The sequence below is a fragment of the Nerophis lumbriciformis genome, linkage group LG16, assembly GCF_033978685.3.
Source record: "Nerophis lumbriciformis linkage group LG16, RoL_Nlum_v2.1, whole genome shotgun sequence".
In the NCBI taxonomy this organism is placed as follows: domain Eukaryota; kingdom Metazoa; phylum Chordata; class Actinopteri; order Syngnathiformes; family Syngnathidae; genus Nerophis; species Nerophis lumbriciformis.
Genome location: NC_084563.2, coordinates 12,488,024 through 12,505,935, shown reverse-complemented (window position 1 = coordinate 12,505,935; position 17,912 = coordinate 12,488,024). Strand labels below are relative to the sequence as shown.

The 17,912-nt window shown below is 42.0% G+C and overlaps 2 protein-coding genes across 3 annotated transcripts; both read left to right on the top strand.

The window, feature by feature from the left end:
- The first annotated feature begins 1,099 nt into the window (after positions 1 to 1,099).
- LOC133616989 (snRNA-activating protein complex subunit 1-like) lies at positions 1,100 to 2,569 on the top strand. The gene has a single exon (XM_061976614.1). The coding sequence runs from the start codon at positions 1,311 to 1,313 to the stop codon at positions 2,472 to 2,474; it is 1,164 nt and encodes a 387-aa protein (XP_061832598.1). The 5' UTR covers positions 1,100 to 1,310; the 3' UTR covers positions 2,475 to 2,569.
- A 2,292-nt stretch (positions 2,570 to 4,861) lies between these two features.
- arl9 (ADP-ribosylation factor-like 9) lies at positions 4,862 to 14,146 on the top strand. Of its 2 annotated transcripts, none has more exons than XM_061976613.1 (4): positions 4,862 to 5,390; positions 11,670 to 11,847; positions 13,219 to 13,394; positions 13,495 to 14,146. In XM_061976613.1, exons 1-4 carry the CDS (start codon positions 5,154 to 5,156, stop codon positions 13,666 to 13,668), a joined length of 765 nt encoding a protein of 254 aa, XP_061832597.1. In that variant the 5' UTR covers positions 4,862 to 5,153; the 3' UTR covers positions 13,669 to 14,146. The 2 variants fall into 2 exon arrangements, with proteins under 2 accessions (XP_061832597.1, XP_061832595.1); XM_061976611.2 differs by having other exon boundaries at positions 4,908 to 5,390; positions 11,667 to 11,847.
- Positions 14,147 to 17,912: the final 3,766 nt, after the last annotated feature.

Genomic DNA, 17,912 nt, shown 5'->3' with positions numbered 1-17,912 from the left:
ATGTGAGCTGGACTGAGCTTGGCGGTCCGATCCTCGGCTACATAAGCGAGTTTTTGGGACGTGTGAAAAAGATATCACATAAAAACAATAAAATGTAAATAATAATTCCGCCACTGACAAAAACTGTAAATATCTTGATTAGAGACTTGTGTTGGGGGGGGTCTATATTCCCATTTTTAAAAATGCAAATCCATCCATTTTCTACCGCTTGTCCCTCAAATGTCAGTTAGAATTTGTGAATTTGACTCGAGATGTCGGCCGATAAATGCTTTAAAATGTAATATCGGAAATTATCGGTATCGTTTTTTTTATTATCGGTATGTTTTTTTTAAATTTTTTTAATTAAATCAACATAAAAAACACAAGATACACTTACAATTAGTGCACCAACCCAAAAAACCTCCCTCCCCCATTTACACTCATTCACACAAAAGGGTTGTTTCTTTCTGTTATTAATATTCTGGTTCCTACATTATATGTCAATATATATCAATACAGTCTGCAAGGGATACAGTCCGTAAGCACACATGATTGTTTGTGCTGCTGGTCCACTAATAGTACTATCCTTTAACAGTTAATTTTACTCATTTTCATTAATTACTAGTTTCTATGTGACTGTTTCTATATTGTTTTACTTTCTTTTTTATTCAAGAAATTTTAGTTTATTTATTTATCTTATTTTATTGTATTATTATTTTTAAAAAAAGGACCTTATCTTCGGGGCTTCACGGTGGCAGAGGGGTTAGTGCATCTGCCTCACAATACGAAGGTCCTGAGTAGTCTTGGGTTCAATTCCGGGCTCGGGATCTTTCTGTGTGGAGTTTGCATGTCCTCCCCGTGACTGCGTGGGTTCCCTCCGGGTACTCCGGCTTCCTCCCACCTCCAAAGACATGCACCTGGGGATAAGTTGATTGGCAACACTAAATTGGCCCTAGTGTGTGGATGTGAGTGTGAATGTTGTCTGTCTATCTGTGTTGGCCCTGAGATGAGGTGGCGACTTGTCCAGGGTGTACCCCGCCTTCCGCCCGATTGTAGCTGAGATAGGCTCCAGCGCCCCCCGCGACCCCAAAGGGAATAAGCGGTAGAAAATGGATGGATGGGACCTTATCTTCACCATACCTGGTTGTCCAAATTAGGCATAATAATGTGTTAATTCCACGACTGTATATATCGGTATCGGTAATTAAAGAGTTGGACAATATCGGCAAAAAGCCATTATCGGACATCCCTAAATTTGACATTTATTTTATTTTGAAGGAAGCGTATTTGCGGAGTTATCGCTCAATTGGCTCGCCCTGAACACAAAAGCAATGATCTCGTTCCTGATTGGCTGCATTCATGACTTAATTGGCCCCGCCCACTCCTTTAAAAAAAACAAACACCTGAGACAGACGCTTGTTTTACATCCTATTTCGTCCACGATGCCTCCGGCGGTTCCCAAACCCGCGGACACCTTCTACGAGCCTCTGACGGCGGACGTGGAAGATCTCCTCGGCCGCTTCCAGCAGAAAGACTCCATCCGCTTCGATGTCTTCTCGGCCGTCTGGAGAGACATGCGCTTCTCCGACGTCTTCCGCGGCGTCCTCGGCGTGAGCGACACGCGGAAGTTCAGCAAGGCGGCCATGGCCACGGCTGTCAAGTACTTCCTGCCCCCCTACTGCCTCCACGTCCGGGTGGGGGGTCTCTACTTGATGTACGCCTTCTACCACACGCAGCTCGCCGTCCCGCCCGTGCCGATCCGCCTGGCCCTCGGGGATTGGGACCACATGCAGACCTTCCTGCAGAAGTTGGCGGTCTGCGGTCACCTGGACGTGGTCTACGTCTTCCGGTCCTTGGTCTCCTCCAAGGCCTTCCACTACACCGCCATGCCGATTTTGCTCACCTTCCAGAAGTCCAAGCGGCAGAGCAAGACGCTGTCCAGGGAGATGCTGGCGAGGACCACCGCGGTGATGGAGCTCCTCACCGAGGACTACCTGGCGGAGGTCACCAACGTCCAGACCGTGTACGAGAAGATGAAGCAGGAGGTGGCGGAGGTCCGCCTCCAGGCCGCCATGACTCACCCGCAGTTCGCCGCGCGCTTGAAGGGAAGTTTGACTGACTTCATCGCGTGGCAGCAGACGACTTTCCACCCGGGAAAAGACGAGAAGCCCGCCTGTGATGACGACGACAGCCGCAGCAGAGCCCGTTTAATGGCGGCCATCAAGAAGAAGAGCTACGGACGCAAAGAAGGTGGACCCAAGTCCGAGAGACTGTCCCAGGACGTAAACGCGGTGGACTCGTCCAGCTCAGAACCAGAGCAGGGGCAAGACGGCGCCGACCCTCACCGGGTCAAGCCTCTCTCGCTGCGGGCCAGGACGTGGATGAGTCTCGGGAAGAACACGGAGAAGTCCGAGCTGGCGCCGTGGCTGCTGAGCGCACCTGACCACGAGGGGGTGCCATTGAGACGGAAGTGGCATGGACGCTCCAAGCAATAACTGGTCACGTTTAAAAAAACATAGTTGTATTATTATTATTATTGTGCACTTTTTTTGTTTCATTCCTACTTTATTTAATTATTCAACAGAATTGATGTGCAGAATTGATGTGCACGTTCGTTTAGTTTCTCATATTGTTGCAAAATTATTTGTTAATTAATAAATGGAGTACCAACTAATTGAGCAATAATTTGTGATATTAAATGCCAATGCAACTGGATTAGTGTTGTCCCGATACCAATATTTTGGTACCGGTACCAAAATGTATTTCGATACTCTTTGGTACTTTTCTAAATAAAAGGAACCACACAAAAAAAAACCTCTTACGGTACATTAAACAAATGTTGTTTTTTGCAAGTGTGTCCTTAAATAACAGAGAACATACAAGACAACTTGTATTTTATTAGTAAGTAAGCAAACAAAGGCTCCTAATTAGTCTGCTGACATATGCAGTAACATATATTGTGTCATTTATCTACCTATTTTGTCAACATTAAGGACAAGTGGTAGAAAATGAATTATTAATCTACTTGTTCATTTACTGTTAATATCTGCTTACTTTCTCTTTTGACATGTTCTATCTACACTTCTGTTCAAATGTAATAATCACTTATTCTTCTGTTTTTTGATAGATATAGGAATCCATCTGATACCAAGTATTTACAGGATCATACATTGGTCATATTCAAAGTCCTCATGTGTCCAGGGACATATTTCCTGACTTTATAAACATAATATACATTTGGAAAAAAATGAAAGATGTGATGTTAAAAGAATGTCGATGTAATCATAGTAGTATCGACTAGATACGCCCCTGTACTGGTATCATTACAGTGGATGTCAGGTATAGTTCCACCAATGGCGTTTGTTTACATTGTGACGCCGGTGAGCTACGGTGTGTAGTGAAGCATATTTAGCTATTCCTCGTCTTGCAGGGATGATTCTTGTAAGAAACGTACTTTATTTGTCGCCATGGAGGCGAGGATTAGTGATTTAGAAGTAGCTAAAACACTGCAGAGCTAGCCATGTCTTAAAATTTCAGTGTTATAACTTCACCTTTATCGTTAGTTTTCAAGCCAAAATGCGTCCATTCTCCCTTTTCTGTCTACACACTGTGTCTGCTTGTAAGTACTCCGTGTGTGTGTGTGCGCGCTGCCGAACATGCTCATCTGCTCATAAACCAGCAGTGACACGACGTGGTGAGGGGGTAATATTGACTGGTACTTTTTAGTGGCGGTATAGTACCGAATATGATTCATTAGTATCGCGGTACTATACTAATACCAGTATACCGTACAACACTAAACTGGATATAATTAAAAGCACTCATAAACCTGCCGCCACAAATATAATTGAGAGCCCTGTTAACAGTAATTAACTGAATATTGTTTATCATTGTACTGTTAAAGTTTAAGTGTACATTGATCTGTGCCCAGTTTTTATGGTTGAATTAGCAGTAAACTGCTATAAAAGCACATGCTACATATTGTTAGACCAGGAATGGGCAAACTACGGCCTGTGGGACACATCTGGCCTGCTAGATATTAGAACTGAGCAAAAATCCATCCATCCATCTTCTTCCGCTTATCCGAGGCTGGGTCGCGGGGGCAGCAGCCTAAGCAGGGAAGCCCAGACTTCCCTCTCCCCAGCCACTTCGTCCATCTCCTCCCGGGAGATCCCGAGGCATTCCATTTCAACACACTAGCAAAAATGGGTGATCAACAACACTCCTCCCACTAAATGAGAATGAAAGTGTTAACCCGTTTATACAATTTGTATGTGTCTTTGGTTATGATATATTGTTGAAAATAGATGTGTTATGATTAAAATAGCCCATGTTTTGAGAAGCCTACTATTAGTTCCGACAGATACATGCTTTGAAATGCATCAGGTGAACACTAAATTGGCCCTAGTGTGTGAGTGTGAATGTTGTCTGTCTATCTGTGTTGGCCCTGTGATGAGGTGGCGACTTGTCCAGGGTGTACCCCGCCTTCCACCCGAGTGCAGCTGAGATAGGCTCCGGCACCCACCCGCGACCTCAAAAAGGACAGGCGGTAGAAAATGGATGGATGGATGGATGGAAATGCATCATGTGCTCTCCTGTCCCCTCTGTCAAATTTCAAAAGCCAATGTGGCCCCTGAGCCAAAAAGTTGGCCCACCCTTGTTAGACTGATACCTTGATGACAGTGTTAATCCAAATAGAGCATAATACAACTCTTATACTGTACATACTGTACATATGGACTGTTTTACAGATTTGGTGTGATTTTATCTTTCTGAAAATGGAACCACCTGCATGTTAATTCACATATTGTAAACAAAACGGTTGATTCTGTGTAAAAACTTATAAAACAATCTACATTTGCCAATTAAAACAATTTATCATTTGCCACTTAAAACGCAATTTACAATTGCCAATTAAAAACAAACATGGCTTCCCTTAAGATACATTATATTGGTCAATCCTTCCACCTAGCGGATAATACGACACACTGCATCAAAAAGAACTCCAAACCGGAAGTATGTTTGAGCACTTCCTCCTGCACTTTCCGTGTCTACTAATCCACTTGTTGATGGAGTGAATGAAGAAGGTGTTTAAAGTTAACTCCTTGTAATGGCGGAAATGTTTATTGAGAAGTTTTAAATCAGTTAGTAGCTTGTTTTGTTGAGTAAGCGCCATGTTAGGCTTGAGGGAAGCCGGCGTCCTCGGCCTCTCCGTGGCTGTGGCGGGGGGACTGGCCTATGTCGCCTGGAATTACGCATCCTTCTCCGGGGAGAAGAAGACCGACGAAAGTCACCCCGCGGAAGACGGCAATGCAGTGAGAGAAAAGAGGAGTGGAGATGCGGAAAAAACGGTTGTTGGCGCCGACGCGGAGCCTGTTGCCGCCGCCGAGAGAGCGCAGAAAGTATCCGAGGTAAGCGTCACCAACAGCGGACACTCATTCACGGAGACGTCGGTGATGTTTGTGCGGGGGGGGGGGGTCGCTAATATCGCATCGACTCTCAATATTTTATGTGGTGAAAAATAATACTAGTTGATGGGTTAAAAGACAGAAATACAAAGAGATGTTCACAAATATATATTTTTCAAATGTATTTTTGCCCTGTTTTTATTTTCAAAATATAATTACAAACCTAAAGGAAAAAACAAGCATTCCATTATATTGAGAAGTTAAATGTAGGTCTGGGCTGATATTCGATAAGTCAATTAACCGACGATAAATCAAAAATTAAAGTTAAGTTTTGCAGCGTCGATAAATCGCCATCTGCGTTCTTCAAGATCATTCACGTTTTTCGTCGCTTTTAGCGGCGACGCGCGTTTGTACCATCGCGGAACGAACAAAAGGCGAGAATGATCTTGTTCTCACTAAGTATCTTTGACTCTTTGTGCAGTGACGCCGGCCGGCTAGCATCACACAGTGCAACTAGTTAGCATGTATAGTTAATTTGACATTACAACCCCCTGGCGCTGTTTTGTACTGTTTCTGTACTTTGAGTATTATTTCTCAACTGTTTGTAAATGTTGACATTTATTAAAAAAAATTAAAAACTAGTCAGAGGGGAGGGGAGGGAACAGGTGGTAAGCTGTGGAGTCCCCCAAGGCAGTATATTAGGGCCTTTACTGTTCCTAATATACATAAACGACTTGTCATCAGCATGCGACTGTGAATTGTTCTTGTTTGCGGATGACTCGGCCCTGCTGGTATCAGACAAGGACAAGTCACAGGTGGAGAAAATCCTCAGTGCTGAACTCTGTAGTCCTTGCACCTGGCTCGCTGACAACAAGCTATCCATACACTTGGGTGAAACAGAATCCATCCTGTTTGGGTCCCACATCAACCTTAAGAAAGTCAATAACTTCACTATAAAAGTGGGTGACATTGTTATCACCAGGAAGGATGAGGTCACCTACCTAGGTTCCATTCTAGAGGCTAATCTTTCCTGTGATAAAATGGCAACCAAGGTAATCAAAAAGGTCAACCAACGAACGAGATTTCTCTATAGAATCTCCTCTCTGGTCAACAAAAGCACCATGAAGATTCTGGCGGGAACTCTCGTTCAACCCTATTTCGATTACGCATGCACCTCCTGGTACCCTAGCACCTCCAAAACCCTCAAATTTAAACTCCAAACATCCCAGAACAAGCTAGTCAGATTACTTCTAGACCTCCATCCCCGATCACACCTCACTCCTACCCACTTCTCCAAAGTGGGCTGGCTCAGGGTGGAGGACAGAGTAAAACAACTTGCACTGAGCCTGGTCTATAAAATCCGCTACACCTCCCTGATACCGAAGTACATGTCAAACTACTTCCTTAACGTAAATGACCGCCATAACCACAAACCAGGGAGAGCTCCACTAACCACGGTAGATATATATATAGATAATAGATGTATATATATATATATATATATAAGAATATAGATATATATGTATATAGATATATATAGATAGATATGAATAGATATAGATATGTATCTATGTATATATATATATATATATATATGTGTATATATATATATATATATATATATATGTGTATATATGTATATATATATATATATATATATATATATGTATATGTATATATATATATATATATATATATATATGTATATGTGTATATATATATATATGTATATATGTATATATATATATATATATATATGTATATATATATATATATATATATATGTATATATACATATATATATATATATATGTATATATATATATATATATATATGTATATATATATATATATATATATATATATATGTATATATATATATATATATATATATATATATATATGTATAAAGACCAAGGATAGCTGAATGGTTGAAGCTGCTATCTCCCAATCAAAGGGTTCTGGGTTCAAATCCCAGTCAGACCACTCTGAAACTAGTAAAAATCTAGTCAGAGGAAAAAATCTTTTGTATGATAGTTTAAAGGTTCTCAATTAAATATGTGATTGGGGCCCGAATTCTTGGATCAATTAGACCAAGGATAGCTGAATGGTTAAACAGCTAGCTCCCAATCAAAGAGTTCTGGGTTCAATCCCGGTCAGGTCACTCTACAATTACTGAATATCCACTCAGAGCAATTAATCTTTTAAATGAAAGTTTACTGAGACCGTTCTCAATTATATATGTCATTGGGGCCCGGAATATGGTCACGATAAGACCACGGATAGCTGAATGGTAAAACAGCTAGCTCCCAATCAAAGGGTTCATGGGTTCAATCCCAGTCTAGGTCTGATCGGCTTGCCAGGCACAAGTGAGCAAGGGTGGGGAAGGACATTATGTGGGGGTGTATCACCTCCCCCACACAGAGTAAAGTTAAGTGGTAGCTGGTAAATTAACTTATAGTTAAAAAGGTAAGTATGGGTAATAATAATAACAAATAGTCTATAGTCCAAAAGTCAAGGGTAACCTCGGGCGTTAGCTCCTCCTGCTTGCTTGAGGCTAAAGTTGGTAAGTGTACCATCAGTAATTCCTAGGCTGGGATGGGCGGGAATGGGAAGATAGATAATTAATCATTGTGAGTGTTGACCAATCAGCTCTCCTGGTCTGACTAATGTGCAATTGAGATAAGAAGAAGAAAAAAAACTGGAACAATTGGATAATAAAAAAAATAAGATTAATAAAAACATGTCTAATTGCAATTTAGATAATTAAGTTGAATTGATTGAGATGATTGAGTTAATTAATTGAGATAATTAATTAACTCAATTAAAATTATCTAGTGTTTTTTTATCTAATAAAAAAAATAAGATTAATAAAAACATGTCTAATTGTAATTGAGTTAATTAACTCAATTATAATGAATTAACTCAGTTATCTCTATCAATTAACTCAATTGCAATTAGACATGTTTTTATTAATCTTATTTTTTTATTATCCAATTATTTCTATTTTTTTATTGTATCAATTGCAGTTTTCTTTTTCTTCTTATCTCAAATTGCAATTAGTCAGACCAGGAGAGCTGATTGGTCAACACTCACAATGATTAATTATCTATTTTCCTATTCCCGCCCATCCCAGCCTAGGAATTACTGATGGTACACTTACCAACTTTAGCCTCAGCAAGCAGGAGGAGCTAACCCCCGAGGTTACCCTTGACTTTTGGACTATAGACTATTTGTTATTATTATTACCCAGAATTACCTTTTTAACTATAAGTTAATTAACCAGCTACCACTTAACTTTACTCTGTGTGGGGGAGGTGATACACCCCCACATTGTCTTGCGTCCCCACTCCTGCATACTTGTGCTTGGCAAGCCGATCAGACCTAGACTGGGATTGAACCCATGAACCCTTTGATTGGGAGCTAGCTGTTTTACCATTCAGCTATCCGTGGTCTTACCGTGGCCATATTTCGGGCTCCAATGACATATATATTTGAGAACTGTCTCAGTAAACTTTCATTTAAAAGATTAATTGCTCTGAGTGGATATTTAGAAGTTGTAGAGTGACCTGACTGGGATTGAACCCAGAACCCTTTGATTGGAAGGTAGCTGCTTTAACCATTCAGCTATCCTTGGTGTTCTTGAAAGGAGATTTCCGTCCCCAATGACATATATAATTGAGAACCTTTAAACTATCATACAAAAGACTTATTCCTTCGACTAGATCTTTACTAGTTTCAGAGTGATCTGACTGGGATTTGAACCCAGTCCCCTTTGATTGGGAGCTAGCTGTTTTAACCATTCAGCTATCCTTGGTAATCTTGAATGGGGATTTCCGTCCCCAATGACATATGTAATTGAGAACCTGCCTCAGTAAACTATGATATAAAAGAGTAATTTCTCTGACTGGATCTTTCCTAGTTACCAAACGATCAGACTGGGATTTGAACCCAGTCCCATTTGATTGAGCGCTAGCTGCTTTGACCACTAAGCTATTCTTGGTCTTCTTGAAGCTAGATTTCAGGCCCCAATTACATGTTTAATTGAGAACCTGTCTCTCTAAATCACAATGATAGTGAAACAAGACACTAACTCCCGACTGGGATTTGAACCCAGTACCCCTTGCTTGGTGGCCAACAGTGTTAACCACTCAGCTATCCCAGGTCTTGCAGAATTAGATTCCAGGCCCTAATGACAAATATAATCGAGGACCCGTCTTAGTAAACTATGATGGAGGTGAACCAAAACTTTGGAGCTTTGTTAAGTTACTGATCAAGCAAATAGTCAACCATGACATTGCTGGTTTTACTGCTGTTGGGCAGCACACACACACAGAGTACTTACAAGCAGACACAGTGTGTAGACAGAAAAGGGAGAATGGATGCATTTTGGTGTAAAAAGTAAAGATAAAGGTGAAGTTATAACACTGAAACACCCTCAGGAAGAGCTGCTTTAAGACATGGCTAGCTAGCTTGCAGCTAACATCCATCCACAGTGTTTTAGATATTGGACGGGAGCACTGTACTGTGGAAAAATGCAGATCAAAGATCCTTTCTGTGACAGGAGCACTCTGCTGTATCAAAATACATGTTACAAAACACAAATCAAAGATCTTGCTTGACGGGAGCACTAAAAAACTGTGGGAAAATGCAGTTCTACTAAACTATGGAAATGTATAATATAATTCATATAGCAATACGGTCTCACTGCACAGCAGGCCAGCAGTTAGCCGAGTCATTGCGCAATCCATGGTGAGGCACAACTGAGTGACGTGCCTCAACTGGCTGCTGATCACCGCACCGTCTCTTCTCAGTATTTGAACGGCAAATGTGAAAATTTAGAGATTTTGAATAAAAATAATCTAAACTAGTTAAGTTAAATGGAAAATAACTTTATAGTATAATCACTGAATACATATAACAATTTAATTTATTTTTTTTTTTAAATTTTTTTTTCTTTCCATGATGGCAGGTGACCTCCAGTGACCACACGTCACTGATATATATATATATATATATATATATATATATATATATATATATACATACATGCATACATACATGTACGTATGTACGTGTATATGTATATATATATATATATATATATATATATATATATATACACACGTATGTACGTATATAGAATTACGTCAAACAGGGCTAAATAAAACTAGAAAATTCCCGCAGAAATTTTGTCGCAGGCTGAAGCAAATCTCTGTTGACAGAAATGTTGAAACTTAATATTTTTTCAACACATTTTTCCAACATCGGAAACCATTAGTAAATCAGAGGCTACTCAAAAGGTCAGGTAACTCCTGGATATTAGGTATAGGTGTGTGTGTCCAAGTTAAAGGAAATGACAGGCTGTCTTCTTTTAATATATTTATTACAATCTTTGGCAAGCTAGGTAATGTTTGCTGTGGTCTGGAACAACATGGCGCACATACAACTATCAGAAATGCAGCCAATATTACATACAGATAATGTGTCATGAGACATGCAAAAGTAAATTATATACAAAGAGGATAACAGCAAATTATATTAAATGAGCTCAAATATACCTACAAATGAGGCATAATGATGCAATATGTACATACAGCTAGCCTAAATAGCATGTTTGCATTAATTAGCTTGCAGTCATGCACTGACCAAATATGTCTGATTAGCACTCCAACAAGTCAATAACCAGCAAAGCGCACCTTTGTGCATTCACGCACAGTATAAAAAGTTTGGTGGACAAAATGAGAAGTGGAAGATTTTACATGTAAACAAACTGTTGCGTCACAGTCCACACTATGGTGAGTTCAAGAACCGCCAAAATTAGTAGGACAAAACGATGTCCACCAAATAGTGTCATCGGTGAAGCATACACACAAACATTAAACAGTGGGTTTTCTAACAATTGGGAAGGTTTGTGTCATGTTTGTCCTTAAACAAAAAAACCTACTAAAACAAAATGAATATTTCTCTCCATCTTTTTCCATTTTCAATCCTTTTTTTTAAAAATGCTCCAGGTTCCACTAGGGCGGCACTAAAGAGCCGCATGCGGTTCGAGAGCCGCGGGTTGGTTAAACTAGCTGTTTAACCATTCAGCTATCCTTGCTGTTATTGGTCCCAGTGTATGTAAAAGGTGCTGGGATTCTTGTAGTGGTTTCTGTTCTGTAATGGGATTTGAAGCATTTCACTGAACCAAATGACAACATGGAAGTTCCTAATGATTTGTAACCTAAGTCTATATCAGGGTACACAATTAAAAACTGCATCCGTGTCTTTGTGCAGGAGCCCAGGCCAGTCAAGTCAGAGGGCACCCAGGTCCTGGTCCTGGGTCTCGATGGAGCGGGCAAGTCCAGCCTGCTGTACTGCTTGGCCATCGGCAGCCTGGATGTGGACTTGGAGCCCACACAGGGCTTCAACGCTGTGTGCATCAACAGGGAAGACCTGCAGGTGGACTTCCTGGAGAGTAAGTCCACTGAGAACTCCTGAGTCGTCAGCATCCAGCATGTCGGCTCAGGTCTGTGTTTGGGGGGGTGAATATTTAACGCTAATCGCTAGCTCGCAACTGATGCGCCAATTGCTAGCTGTCAACTAAGATGCTATTCGCTAGCTGGAAAGTAGCGCGTTAATTCGTAGCTGATAACTCGTGTACCAATTGCTTGCTGACAAGTAAGGCGGTAATCGCTAGCTAACAACTAGAATGCTAGTCGTTAGCTTGCAACTGACGCACTAATCGCTGGCTGGAAACTGGAGGGCTAATCACTAGCTGGCAACTAGCACGCTGATCAGTAGCTGGCAACTTGATTGATAGTCGCTAGCTCACAACTGATGTGCCAATTGCTAGCTGACAACTAGGTTGCTAATCGTTATCTTGCAACTAGATCATTAATTGAGAGCTGGCATCAATCGCTAGCTGACAATTAGGATGCCAATCGTGAATCGCTAGCTGGCAACTAGAGCAGCACTAATGCTAATCAATTAATGGGCTAATCGCTAGCTGACAACTAGCACATTGATTGCTAGGTGGCAACTACTATGCTAGTTGCTACCTTGCAACGACTGGACCAGTCGCTAGCTTACAACTAGAGTAATCATCGCTAGCTAACAACTGGAGTACTAATCGCTAGATGGCAACTAAGGGGGTAACCGCTAATGTCGTAATCACTAGCTGGCAACCAGAACGCCGATTGCTAGCTGGCAACTACCCTGCTAATCGCTAGCTAGAAACTAACGTACCAATAGCTAGCTGACAATAAGGATGCCAATCGCTATCTGGCAACTGGAAAGCTAATTGCCAGCTGAAAACTAGCACGCCAATTGCTAGCTGACAACAAGAGCATTAATTGCAAGCTAACAACTATCATTAGCTGGAAACTGGAGCGCTGACAACTAGGGTGCTATTAGCTAGCGCATTAATCGCTAGCTATCTTAATGCTAACATAAATGTAATATATAATGAATCATTCCTGTTACTCAGTGCTGTGTATTTAAAAATATTTACATTTGGTAAAAATTGTGGGATAACAAAAAAACAACTAAAAATGTCACAGCCATGCAGTACCACTGAGCCCCCCTGGGGGGCGCATTTAGTTATATGGGTTACCCGCATTTAGTTATATGGGTTACCCACATATGCGGTCCTCTCCAAGGTTTCTCATAGTCATTCACATCGACGTCCCACTGGGGTGAGTTTTTCCTTGCCCTTATGTGGGCTTTGTACCGAGGATGTCGTTGTGGCTTGTGCAGCCCTTTGAGACACTTGTGATTTAGGGCTATATAAATAAACATTGATTGATTGATTGATTGATAGTCAGTCTTCTTTTCTTTTGTCTGTCAGTTGGCGGGGGGGCGGAGCTAAGACCTCACTGGCACAGGTACATGTCCAAGGCTCTGCTGCTGGTTTTTGTGGTGGACTCGTCCGCCCCGCACCTCTTCGCCGTCGCCAAGACGCTGCTCCATGACCTCCTGACCCCTGACCCCAGCCTGCCGCTGATGGTGCTGGCCAACAAGCAGGTGAGATTGACAGGTGGCACTCCAACCCCCGACTGTAAAGAAGCTTGAAGAAAGCCACTTCCTGGAAAAGAGCCCCAGTAAAGTTTGTCTTACCTTCCAGGACCTTCCGGGCGCTTGCGGCATCACCGACCTTCACGACGCCTTGGAGCTTTCCCACGTGGGAGACCGCAAGATGTTCCTCATTGGCACGTGCGTGAAGAAAGGGGAGGCGGAGCTTAGCTCCGGCGTCCGGGACGCTCGAGAGCTCATCATCCAGTTGGTCGGCTGCAAGTAAAAGTCACAAATTCTTTTTAGTTTTATTTTCTCAACAAAGCTGGAGTTTGTTATCCATCCAAATCTTCATTGGACCTTTTCACAACTTTGACAAATACATGAATGATGTCATATTAATATAAGCTTTTATTTTTCTACCAAAACCTTTCAACACAAGTCAATATTTTTTACTTTCCTAAAAGTCTTTAAACTACATGACTTCATTCTGACATGTCTACTATTGTTCTCTACTACTAATACTCATTCCAACCGCTAGGAGTCGCCAAAGTGCAAGGCAACACGCAGGGAAGAAAGCACACAAAACTTATGGAATGTATTTTTACACCACTTTTCAATATTTCTTGACAAATAAAGGGCGATATATTTTTAGTCTTGTCACATGTTTACTTAGAAATATTCAAATAGTTCTCCCCATGTATACTTTCTTTGTACTTTGTGTGGAGTGTGTACTATTACTGCAAATGTTAACACTTGTTGAATAAAAATGTTAACAAAATCATTTTGGTGGCTGATTATTTTTGATTATAGTAATTAATTTGGCAATTATTTTTTTCAGGTTCTAGTGCGAAAGTCATGTGACCAGATGTGTTGAAACTATCCTGGATGTGGTTGCTAAGGACTCACTTCACAATAGCAACCACAGGAATTCTGCTGGATTTCCTGTAGTGACTCTCAAACAGTGGCTCTATCTAGTGGTACACTAAATAATTACTTGATTAAAGTACAGTGTTTTCTTTTCTTTTCTTCACACACAGTGTTACTGTTCAAAACTATCTATATTTATCTATATACAGTGTTTCCCACACATTCATTTATTTGTGGCGGCCCGCCACGAAAGGATTTTTCGGCTTTTGACTCGCTCCACCGCTCATAAAAGCAATGGGACTCTGTCTGTGAATGTACCTTGTAGTTACAACTCCGGTGCAGTAGGTGGCGGTAGCCTACTATGCATTGTAACTCCGCCAATAGCACTTAATTCACCTGGTGGGCCAGAAGAAGAAGAAGACGAAGACAGACGGACGGGATCAAAATACGAGGGTAATATAGCTTATAGGTAGATAGGTTATAGCTGCATCGCTCGCGGCTCGTCATATATTTAACGTTAATCCGCAATTTCACCGAGCGTTTCACTGACGGTGAGCAGCCTGACGTGCTTCATTAACACCGCCGCTGTTTGACTCGGGTCTGGGGCAGACGCACATAATAACAATCACCTGTTTTCATACCGACGAGCTAACGTGTCCAGGTTGTAACCCTGTTGTTGATGTGTGTATGTCAGTGTGCACCCTTTGCAGGTGGTGAAAAGTTCCCACGCAGGCCTATAAGGGGCAGGAGCGTGCTGGGCGCGTGATTGTCAGTCGGGCACCAGCATTCCGTCTTTGACCTCACCTGTCTGTAGACCTCGGCTCATTCATTTTGTTTCCCGAGTATTCTGTTCCTTGATTTTTGTAAATAAAACAATCTTCAATTGCGCTGCTGGATCAGTTTGATTTAGTGGATGGATAGCGGGAAAAGGAAGAATTCGTGACAAGGAAGGCTGTGTATATGGTGTGAGTCAGACAAGATGCCCGCGCCACAAGTGGAACAAACATTTGAAACAAAGGGGTTATAGGAACAATCACTTTCAGTGTTTTATGCCACTTCAAGTTGTCAAAGACGCGCTGTGGAAGTACAGCCGACAGGATTGCGCACCAAACAGGAAGCAAGGCCAAAGCGCATGCATGGTGCATGAGAACAAAGGACTTCTTTCATTAAGGTTTGTGATAAACCATCAAATTCATTCGTTAAAAGGACTCTATAGTAATATAAAATGAGTTTTTCTGGACATTATCATGCAAGAAAATTTTATTTTTGGGACTGCGATCACCGCGTAATGATTTTTAAAGGTTGCATTACAAACATTTGGTGACGGGCTTGCGCGCGCGCGCGCGCCCGACGGCCGATGAACAGACATTTAATTCCCAAAAAGGATAAAGACTGTTATTGAAACCTTTTATATTCGCTTGGAAGTGTAAACGTTTTTTGATGCACCAAGTGAAGGATTTTTGTTGATTAAAAGAGGAAAATGTCAGCTAATAATTCAGCCGAAGGAGAGGAAATGACGACAATTGCGCAGGAGGCTTCTCGTGTGCGCGCCGCCAGAATAGGCAAAATGTCACACATAACAAGGTGAATGAACATTGTGCGCAATTTGATGGTGGATGCAGAGGCTTTAAAAGAAGTGAAAATAAATATGAGCAAGTTTAATGAATTCCTAATGGAGTTTAAATCTCTGCACAGATCATATTCTGAAGGTTTAGAGCCAGACGAGCGAAGGGATGATGACCAAACATGGTATCGGCCTAAAATTGCTCTTATAGATGCCTTTGAAGCTGAGGTGTCCCGATGGATATCAGATCTTGAAAACCCCTCAACCCACACCTGTGCTCCTCCACCTGAGGACATTGCTATATTTAAAGACAGTGATTTATTAACTGGTCACTTTAAGGACAATTTAGAAGAAGCGGACAGCCTATATAGGCATGAACTAACTGGTCACCCAGGCATAGTGTCAAGCAGGGAGGCATCAGTCAAGTCCTCCAGTTCAGGACGGTCGTCCAATAATTCCTCTTCATCATCGCGGATTAGAGCGGAGGTGGAGAAGGCTGCTTTGACAGCCAGGGCAGCAAGGTTGCAGGAAAAGCATAATATCTTGGAGCAGGAGTTAATGTGCAGGGAAAAAGAGTTAATGTGCAGGAAAAAAAGAGAGGCTTTGGAGTTGAAAACAGAAATAGAGGCGACTAATGCTAAAATTAACTACTTGAGGGAAGTAGAAGGTTTAGTGGTGCATGGTGCAGATCAGAGAGCAGTGGTTACAGGGGTAGCATTTGATCCATCAGGGTGTGGTTCACCTGTGGGAGGCCCGGTGGTTAGGCCCAAGGAAGGAGTTCAGATGCAGTTCCCCACTACTCTGTTTGATGCATCTATACCCCAAGTTCCACCTGCCAGCTTCCAACCTCAACAGGCCCCAATTCAGCATGCCAGCCTCCAACTCCAACCCCAACCTCAGCAGGCCCCCAACTCAACTGCAGCAGGTCCCAGTTCTACCTCTGCAGGCCCCAGGTCAGCCTGCCGGTCTCTATCCCCAGCAGGCCCCCGTTCACCAAGCTTTGCCTGCCAGTTTCCAGTTCCAACCTCAACAAGCCATCCCCAGCTCAACACAGAACAATCAGCTAATCAAAATTCTGGGAGCCCAAAATGAACTGACTAAGATTCTTGTGAAACAGCAGCTTCTGTCCACTCTCCCACAAGGAAGTGTTCCCCTCTTTGATGGGCAAACCTTGGAGTACAAGTCATTCATCCATTCCTTTGAACACATGGTCGAAAGTAAAACTGACAATGACAGGGACAGGTTGCAGTTTCTCATCCAGTACACAAAAGGCCATGCTCAAAAGTTGTGAATATATGTCACCAGATAGAGGCTACCAGAAAGCCAAAAGGTTGTTAAAAGAGAACTTTGGTCATGACTTTAAAATTGCCTGTGCTTACCTAGATAAGATCCAGACCTGGCCTCAAATTAGGGCAGAGGATTCCAAATCCTTGCAGGAGTACGTCATGTTCCTCAGGAGCTGCTGTAATGCCATGGAGGAGACGGAGTACATGGACGAACTGGACACAGTGGCCAATATGAGAAACATTGCGTTTAAGTTGCCCTTCAAGCTGAAGGAGAAATGGCGCAACAAAGCATATGAGCAGCAGGAAGAGCACAACTGCAGGGTGAGGGTTTTAGACCTGGTTAGCTTTATAGAAAAGCAAGCTCGTGTGGCAGCCCATCCAGTCTTTGGAGAGCTAAGGGTACAGGAGCAGTCAGCCAGCATAGGAAAGGCTAACACTAGACCCTCTGTAAAGCCACAAAACTCAAAAGCCAGCTGGTAGTAGTTTTGCCACAAGTATTACTATTAGCCCAATGGAGTCCAAGCCAGAGTCTGAGTCAGAGCCTATTTGTCCACTTTGTAAAAACAAACACCCACTAGAGTTGTGTAGACTGTTCATTAAGAAGAAGCACAGAGACAAGCTTAGTTTCCTAAAGAGTCAGGGCATATGCTTTGCCTGTCTTTCAATAGGGCACATGAGTTCTGTTTGTCCAAGTCGTCGCACATGTAGGCTGTGTAAAAAATGTCACCCAAGTGTCATACATTATGACAGGAAAGACAAGGTATCGAAAGAGGTAGAAAAGCCCTCTAGAAATTTAAGCAGTGCAGGAGC

Bases quoted from the DNA above. Each gene is read 5' to 3' on its own strand.
- LOC133616989 (XM_061976614.1), top strand. From the start codon at position 1,311: ATGATCTCGTTCCTGATTGGCTGCATTCATGACTTAATTGGCCCCGCC.
- arl9 (XM_061976611.2), top strand. From the start codon at position 5,154: ATGTTAGGCTTGAGGGAAGCCGGCGTCCTCGGCCTCTCCGTGGCTGTG. The intron at 11,848-13,218 runs GTAAGTCCACTG...TTTGTCTGTCAG, and splicing joins GCAGGTGGACTTCCTGGAGA to TTGGCGGGGGGGCGGAGCTA. The intron at 13,395-13,494 runs GTGAGATTGACA...CTTACCTTCCAG, and splicing joins TGGTGCTGGCCAACAAGCAG to GACCTTCCGGGCGCTTGCGG.